Source organism: Dasypus novemcinctus, chromosome Y, assembly GCF_030445035.2.
Source record: "Dasypus novemcinctus isolate mDasNov1 chromosome Y, mDasNov1.1.hap2, whole genome shotgun sequence".
Lineage (NCBI taxonomy): Eukaryota > Metazoa > Chordata > Mammalia > Cingulata > Dasypodidae > Dasypus > Dasypus novemcinctus.
The window spans coordinates 2,771,378-2,780,472 of NC_092216.1; the positions used below are offsets into that span (position 1 = coordinate 2,771,378).

Consider the following 9,095-nt stretch of genomic DNA (forward strand, 5'->3'; position numbering starts at 1 on the left):
TCTCACCCTCACCAACTCAACTTAGTATCAAAGCCAAGACATTTACATTGACACTTTCACAAATGAGAACCGACTTGTAGAAAAGCTCAGTAGGGAGCCGTGTGGCATTTCCTTGCCAGAAATGTCAGTTTTATTGAAGTAGAGCAGGGGTTCTTAACCTTTTTTGTTCCATGGACCCCTTTGCCAATCAGGTAAAAACCACAGACCCCTTTTCAGAATGTAGCAGCAGATAGTTTTATGACACACAACATTGGCATGTCTTTAAATTAAATTTTAGGATTATTCCAAAGCACATTGTACAACTTTCCCATGATTTCAATACCTGATAACCTAACACACTTCCACATCTGTTCAAATGGTCATTTTTGGCAAACCTTTAGGAATTTGAGTTTTCTCACGGCGCCATAAAACCACCTCTGCCATCTTACCGACCTTTCTGCAGGCAATCATTCACTGTGCTCAGAACACGCGACATCAAAATAAAAATCATCCTAAGCCCACACGATGTTCTGTATTCATTAATAAATATGTCACCCCCACACCAACGCGTCCCCACAAGAATATGTTTTTAAATTCATAAAACAAAATTGCACAGGATATCGGTTCCATATATTGAAATACAGTTACTAAAACAAAAATCATATGACATCATCCTAGACATAGTGGTTGCTTTTTAAACACATTAAATAATAATCCAATACATCAAAAATATAAGCAAGTTAAAGTTAAATTTCAGTTTTTAAAGACATGTCCATGTGCAGATGATTATCTCGAATAAAAACATGGAACTGTGGTGTAGTACTTGAGAAGGCAATGTGCCTATCATGCTGGCCATCTAATCGAGTTGATTCCTTCTCAATTCTAGCCCATGGACCCCCTGAAGTCTTTCCAAGAACCCCTGCTTAAGAACCCCTGAGGTAGAGAAGTAGCTCGAGAATCAGTATCTCTTACCTGTGATTCCACCGGTCGTTCATATTTTCTTGCCTTTTTCTGGTAGGCTTGGGCTGGAGACACCAGTTTCTCGTAACACAGAAAAATGTCGTCCTCTGTCTTTGTATTACGTGCTGTGAAACATCAGAGTGGCCGAGCAACCACGTCCTGTAATGACTTAGGTGGGCGTAAGAGCTGGGTTCAGTTTGGGTGCTGCTTTCCTCTACGTTATTTTGTGGCAATTTGGGTGATTTCGTAAAAGTTCCCAGTGTCTACACGCCCTAATTCCAGATAATCTTGTGCTCAGCCCCAGTGGCAGGAAGGTCACATTCTCACTCGCTGGGTCATCTTGGAAAGGTCTGTCTATTGGGGTCGAATAGTTTCTGCCCCAAAATCAGGTCCTCCTGGGGCTTGAGAATGTGACATTAGCAGGAAACAGGTAGGATTAGTTAGGATGAGGCCAGACTGAGAGGGGCGGGTCCTAGTTCAGTGTAATCCTGTCCTGAAAAGAAGAGATTTTGGACACGGAGACACAAGCACAGGATTGGGGTGACGGAGTCACGAGCCAAGGAACTCTTGGGGCTCCAGAAGCTGGAAGAGAAGTCTCCTCTAGAGCGTCTGGGGGAGCATGACCCTGTCTACATCTCAACGTCCAAATCTGGACTCCAAAGCAGGGAGGGAGGAAATGCCTGTTGTTGGAAGCTACCCAGACTGTGATCATCTGTTGCAGCATCTCTGGGAATCTCATACCATCAGATAAATTGCTACACATTGGTTCTGTTATCTGTAAAATGGGGATATTAACAGTCCCTCACCTGGGAGGGTTGTTGGGTGGTTTCAAGTGAAATGATATATTTAAAAGAGCTTAGCACAGGGAGTGGATGTAGCTCAGGAGTTGAGCACCTGCTTCCCATGTCCCAGGTCCTGGGTTCAATCCCCGGTACCTCCTAAAAAACAAACAAACGAAGAAAACAACTCTCATTGGGGAGCGGATGTAGCTCAGTGGTTGAGTGCCTGCTTCCCATGTACGAGGTCCTGGGTTCAATCCCCGGTACCTCCTAAACAACAACAAAAAAGCTGACCCTGGCACAAGGCTAGAAATAATAGGATTATCCAGCATCCATGTGGGATCTAAGCCCCCTCTTGATATAGATGTGGAGTGGACACAACTGTTCCAAGGTCCACAGGATGGAGGAATAGAGTATGGATTAGAGTGGACTTACTGATATTCTATTCATGAACTATTGTGGTTATTAATCGAAAATGTGGCCTTGGTGTGGAGAAAGTGGCCCTGGTGGCTGCTGGGGGTAGGGAATGGGAGGAAGAGATGAGATGTGGAGGCATTTTTGAGACTTGGAGTTGTCCTGGGTGGAGCTGCAGGGACAGTTACCAGACAATGTATGTCCTCCCATGGCCCACTGGGTGGACTGGGGGAGAGTGTGGGCTATGGTGTGGACCATTGACCATGAGGTGCAGCGGTGCTCAGAGATGTATTCACCAAGTGCAATGAATGTCTCATGATGATGCAGGAGGTTGTTGTTATGGGGGGAGGGATAGGGTGAGGGGTGCGGGGGGTATATGAGGACCTCATTTTTTTAATGTAACATTAAAAAAAAAGACAAAAAAAAAGGAATACAGTGCAAACAAAGCATTGTAAAGAGAGCAACGTCTATCCTTGAGGCGCCAAGAAGAAGACTGGAAACGAAAAAAATAATAGGATTATCGCAAATAAGCTTATTCTGGGCTTTTTAATCTACGTTTGAGAACCGTTCTTCCTTCTGTTAAGTAAGAAGGATCCTTCTGCCAAAATGTATCGTCGTTTGATGGAGGACAGATGGGGTAGGACGAGAGAAGCAACAAATTACCACCAACTGGGCGTGGTTTGAAAACTCAGAAATGCATGCTCTGGAGGCTGGAAATTCAACATCCAGGGGTCGGCAGACTCCGCTCCACCCTGCGTCTTTCTGTGTCCAATTTTCCTCTTCTTTTAGGAGTCCGCCCACTCCAGTTTGGCCTCGCCTTCACCAATCACATCCTCAAAGACCCAATTTCCAAAGAGCATCCTGTTTGGACCCGAGGTCAGGGCTCAACCATGTATTTTTGGGGGGAGGCACGACTCAACCCACGAGAGGAATATTTTCCTTCAATCTTGTTTCAGGCTTATTGGCTTCACTCTGCTCCCTTCTATTTTAGGAAAAAAGGATGGTTTGAAAACCCATTTTGCGCTGTTATCTGAACTCAACGATACCCGTTTGCCCTTAGGATAAAGGAAGGACGAAGCTTCTCCAAGGTTTTCCTTCCAAAAGTCCTGAGTTTTTGTAAAGAATGGAAAAGCCACCAGGGGTCAGTATTTTTTGAACACTTCTCAGATGAACCACCTGCTGGTCTTTTCGATCATTATGTTACAAAAAGCTCCCTGGATCCGCCACTGGAGCCAGTGGCCCCCTGCTCATTTAACCCCTTCCATCCCAGGAGTGGTTAAGTGGAAGTTTTGGGATCTGCCTTTCTCTGTTCCTTTTCAGCCTATAAACATGGCGGGTGCTTCTGGACATGACTGAAATTAGGAGGGAAAAGAGATTCATGGTTGCCGGGAGTTGGGTTGGGGGTGGCTTTAAAAGGGTGATTCTAGGCAGTCCTGGGATGGATAGTTGGCTGAGGTGGTCCCACGTGTGATGGAACTGCCCGGGAGAGCAGAAATGAAACTGGGAAAATCTAAGACTGGTGGGCTGTGTCGATGTCAACTTCTACCACAGCTTCGTCAGAGGTTACCTGTGGGAAAAACTGGGTTCGCAGGTTTCCCGCCTGATTTCTTACAACTGCATGTGACTCTATCTTTAAAGCAAAAGGTTCAAAAGAACTGGAATAAATTGCCCATCGCCCCTGGCTCACCGTCTAGGTGAGATCAAGTAATTTGTCCAAAGAGCAAACAACCCCAGCAAAAGAATCAGGAATTTGCATTCAAGGGTCTTTGATTCCAAAGCCACATTTGTGTGACTCTAAACCAGTGATAAGTGAGGGAAACATAAAGCTAGCCCTTGAGTCGTCTTTTCATGGACGTGGTTTCCAAATTTGAGCCACGCCTTCCACTTAAGAGGTGTCCAGGTCGTTGGGGAAGTTCTGCCCCCTTCCTCAGGTAGGCAAAGGAAGGTGTCACAGGTCATATTGGAGGAAAGGAACAGAAACTCCTTCTCTGCTCACCTTGACCCCATCGGGGTTGGCAAACCTGGATGGGGTTATGTGTTAATGGGGGGGACAGCTGTGAGAACTCTCCTCTGACCCCACACCACGCCTCAACTGCAGGTTATTCATAAAGCAAATTTTACAGGGGCACACCTGGGAGGGGGTAGGTAGCTGGCATAGAAGAAAAGGTCCCTCCAACGTCGACGACAAGAGGAGACATGGAATTGGATGGCGCCCGAACATTTTACATAGAACCCAAAAAGCATCCCACGGTGGGAGTTTCGGGAGACTTACCTGCCGCGGTGACCGAGATTTTCTCTGTGACTGCTCCCTCACTAGGCCAAAAGGCACGTAGTTGCTTAGGAAACTTGCTAATGTGTAACTTAATCACATTAAAGATTAACCAGACAGCGAGTTAAGACTCATCCTGGACCCTGAAGATAAGGGCTTTTTTCTCTTTTCTGTGAGCAAAACCATGGTTAGAAAACACTCTCTCCATCTCGGGAGCAGCACGAAGCATCTGAAATGCCAGCTGCTTTCATGTCTTTGTTTTTTGTATATACCTAGTTACAGAAGTAACTTTGTAAACTGGCCTGGTTGTCCTCAGGAAAAACCTAATACCTTTTTTTTTTTCAGGGAAGTTTGGAAAAGGAGTTAATAAAAATTCAATATCAACCCAAGGTAGACAGAACTCAGGCATCATAAAATATTTGTTGACCCTTGCACAATTTTGAGACTTCTACTTCAGCCCTGAAGAAAGAAAGAAAACAGTATGGTTATTAGGTGACACATAAGAGTCGATTTTTACAGTAACTTTGTTGCGGCATACTTTACCCATCACAAAGTCCCCGTTTAAAGGTCAAAGATCTTTAGGAAATTTAGTCAGTTGTGCAGCCATCATTATGATCTGCCTTTAAAACATTTCTGTACTCCCCAAAGATTCCCTAATTAATCCCCCTTTGCTACCCCAGGGCCTGGTATCCAATAATCTGCTTTCTGGATTTGGCAGTTCTGGACAATTCATATAAACAGAATCAAACAATAAGTGGATTTTTTTCTGGCTTCCTTCACTTAGCATAATGTGGTTTTTTTTTGTTTTGTTTTTTTGTTTTGTGGTTCATCCATGCTGAAACATGTATCAGAACGTTATTTCTCTTCTTTTATTTTTTTCTGGCAAACCACATTTTGATTACCCATTCTTCAGATGATGGGATGATTGGGTTGCTTCTACCTTTGGCTATGATAAATCATGCTTCTATGACAATTTGTGTGTAAATTTTGATGTAGACACAAGTTTTCATTCTTTGGGTATATACCTAGTTCTTTTTTAGGAACTGCCAGACAGTTTTACATAGCGGCTGCACCATTTTACATTTCCATCAGCAATGTGTGAGGGTTCAGATTTGTCTACCTCCTTGCCAACACTTGGTATTGTCCATTCTTTTAATTCCTGCCATCCTAGGGTGTGTGAAATGGCATTTCATTGTGATTTTATTTGCATTTCCTTGATGGCTAAGGATGTTGAGCATATTTTCATATCGTTATTAGCTATTCCTATCTTCTTTGGTTAAATGTCTAATAAAATCTCTTGAAATGAGTAGTCGAGGGAGATTCATGTTGATTAGAGGACAGCTAGAGAATAATACAGGGACTGTGTAACAATGATTTGGGTGGTAGATGAGGATTATGGTTAATTATATAAATATAGGAATGTTCTACTACAAGGTTTAAGAATGTGGTGATACACAGGAAAGATTATAACTAATGTAATTTATAGTCTATAGTTAACAACATTGTAATGTTTTTGTAACAAAAGTAAAGGAAGTACAATATTAAGTCTGAAGGTAAAAGAAGGAATATGGGGTTGCTTTCGTAAGATATGAATATAATTAAGCATTTTTTTCTCTTCTTTAGGTTTTTCATTAATGAGACTTTGACTATGTCATTTAATCTCTGTTTATCTGTGTATCTTTCTGAACACTAGAGGAACAACTGATTTGGCAGCTGGAATTAGGTGAAGTAGAATTGGCTAGACAGAACTTTTAGAAGTAATGCTTCCACAGCGTGTTGAGCTGCCTTTCTCTCTTCTTTTATTTTTGTGAGATTGAATCAAGTTTGAATTTTAAAATTTTTTTGCCCATTTATTAATTACATTGTTTTCTCACTGAACTGTGGAGTTCTTTACATATTCTGGATATAAGGCTTTTATCATATATGATTTCCCAAGATTTTCTTCCAGTCTGTAGCTTATCTTTTTCACGTTCTTAAATGGCATGATTTTTTTTTCTTTTAGAAAATTTTCTTAATTGTCTTTTTTTTTAAGATACGTATTATCGTAGATCACAAAAAAAGTTACATTAAAAATATGTGTGTTTTTTTTTTTGATGCATGATTGTTTTGAATTTTGAAATGTCTAACAGAAAATATTTTTAAAGGATCAGTCTTTTGGTATGTTACCTGCCTTACTTTTCCTAACGTCCAGCCATGAAGGTTTTCTCCTAGAAGTTTTGTCCCTGTCACTGTTAACACTGAGGTCTCTGTCCCATTTTGAGCTCATTCGTGTCAACCGTGTGAGAAAAGGGTCAAAATCCTTCTTCCATTTGTTGTGCCATTTGTTGAATTCTCGATCGCCTCTTCTGATGGGGCCGTGGAAAGCTGACGCTGGGGTCCCATCTGCAAAGATGTCTCTATCGTGGATATTTTGCAAGGACAGAAGCATACGCCAGTAAAGTTTTCAATTAAAGATGAAGAATGAGGTACCGGGAGAGAGAGGAAGAAGCAGCAGGCTTCCAAGCACCAGCTCTGCAGGGCTCCTGCTCACACCAACTTAGCATCCCTGCCCTGGGGGAGGCGTGGGCCAAGGGGAGCTCAAAGCAACCTCACCGGTGGGAGTGGGGGTGGGTTAGAGTGGGGGGGGCATCTAGGGCCTCTCTGGACAGGCTGCCTAACCGGTCAAGCCAGTTTGCAAACCTGCCAGCAGCCCCTGGGGACATCAGGGGGGTCTGGAACTTTAAAAGGCACATGGCAATCCCACCTGCCGTTATCTTCACCTATGATCAGCTGCAGGCAAGCCCTTGAGAAAACACAGGCGGGGGGTCCAGCCTGGCTGTAAATCACCTCCGTCCCCCGAGGCCCCCTTATTGGGGTGCTGAGTCTCTTTTATTTAGGTCTGTGAGTGGTCAAAGAAAAATTGTACGGGGCAGCGTGAAACAGGCGAGGATGCTTTTGTCCAGGGACTGAGAGCAGAACCCAGCTCCGTGCAAACAGAGGCAGGCAGGTTTGGGAGGGCTGGGGGTGGGAGGGAGGGAAGGCAGGAAAAGTGGGGAGGGGGCAGGTCACAGGCAGGGAGGACATCTGGAGTCTGTCAGGGGTGAAGGGAGAGGGAGGGAGGTGAAGAGTGGCCCGGCTGTGAGCTTCTTGGGGGCTCGGTAGGGTAAAGGGGAGGCAAGAGGGAGGACAGGGGCTTGGGGCTTAGAAAAGTCTGTCTCAAGTGTGGTCAAGCGCAAGTGACGGGAAGGTGGTCCTGATCCCAGCAAAGACAGTCCTCCAGAGATAATTGCCCATCTCCCTTCTACTTCCCAACCCACCTACCAAGTCCGCGGGATAAGTTTTACAACCGGTTACTGGGGAAAAACCTATAAAGAAATGATCTTTAAACACCCACGGCATTCTGTGAGAGGCAAGAGGCTCGCCCCCACCAGTGAACAAAAGCCACAGGGAATGAAACGAATACGTTTCGATGGATGTGAAAAACCAAGAGCCCCGAAGGAATTTTCAGCAGAAATCCTAGCAGTTTAAAACTAGCTGGTGTGGCACTGCACACACGAGAGCTGATGCAGCAAGATGATGCAACAAAAAGAGACCTAGATTCCAGGTGCTGCTGACAAGAGTAGAAGCGGAACACACAGCAAATGGACACAGAGAGCAGACAACGGGGTGCAGGGAGAGAAATAAATAAAAAATAAATCTTATAAAAAAAAAACGAGCTGGAGCATCTAACGTGGAAGCACGACTGTTATTTTGTCGTTGCCTCTGCAGGTATGTGGGGGAGCAGTTGAGATTTTTAAACAAGGAAACGGAGGAGACAGGTGCTCAAAGTCTGGTGTATATTTGTTCTGCAAACTATTGTTTATTTTCTTCGTTTGAGGTTTTTCTCTGGGTGGGGAATGTGCTGAGCTTTGCAAACTCAAAGAGGAGCACATTGCATCCTTTTTTTTTTTTTTTTTAAAGATTTATTTATTTATTTAATTTCCCCCCCTCCCCTGGTTGTCTGTTCTTGGTGTCTATTTGCTGCGTCTTGTTTCTCTGTCCGCTTCTGTTGTCGTCAGCGGCACGGGAAGTGTGGGCGGCGCCATTCCTGGGCAGGCTGCTCTTTCTTTTGCGCTGGGCGGCTCTCCTTATGGGCGCACTCCTTGCGCGTGGGGCTCCCCTATGCAGGGACACCCCTGCGTGGCACGGCACTCCTTGCGCGCATCAGCACTGCGCATGGCCAGCTCCACACGGGTCAAGGAGGCCCGGGGTTTGAACCGCGGACCTCCCATGTGGTAGACGGACGCCCTAACCACTGGGCCAAGTCCGTTTCCCCACATTGCATCCTTAAATAGCTCATAACTGCCAGGGTGAGAATGATTTTTCTTTTTAAAGGATAGTGAAAAAGAGGAATCTGTCCTAATAAAGATATGGGGTGCTTTGGGGCAGAGAAAGGAGCACTTAGACCCCTGAAAGCCAAACACTGATAGCCTGCAGGTCAGAGAAAGCCCCAGAGTCTGCATGGCCAAAGGGTGATGTCGGCCAGGGACGCCCCGTCCATGCAGGGAAGGATGCAATTTCTTTTTTCTTTTTCTTTTTTTTTAAAGATCTATTTTTATTTATTTCTCTCCCCTTCCTCACCCTCCACCCCCACTCCAGTTGTCTGTTCTCTGTGTCCATTTGCTGTGTGTTCTTTTTTGTCCGCTCCTGTTGTTGTCAGTGGCACCGGAAATCTG

General features: G+C 44.6%; 1 protein-coding gene across 2 annotated transcripts in view; it reads right to left on the reverse strand.

The window, feature by feature from the left end:
* The window catches only part of LOC139436190 (arylsulfatase H-like), a 31,991-nt gene extending 27,551 nt beyond the window's left edge, over window positions 1-4,440 (reverse strand). The window contains exons 1-2 of one of the 2 annotated variants that reach the window (XM_071213476.1): window positions 4,405-4,440; window positions 952-1,107 (exon numbers count right to left, since the gene is read on the reverse strand). In XM_071213476.1, coding sequence (XP_071069577.1) covers window positions 952-974 — 23 coding nt within the window. In that variant the 5' untranslated portion in view covers window positions 975-1,107; window positions 4,405-4,440. Of the gene's footprint in view, window positions 1-951; window positions 2,340-4,404 lie in introns of those variants that run through there. The other variant, XM_071213475.1, reaches the window with a different exon arrangement.
* Between the last annotated feature and the right edge of the window lie 4,655 nt (window positions 4,441-9,095).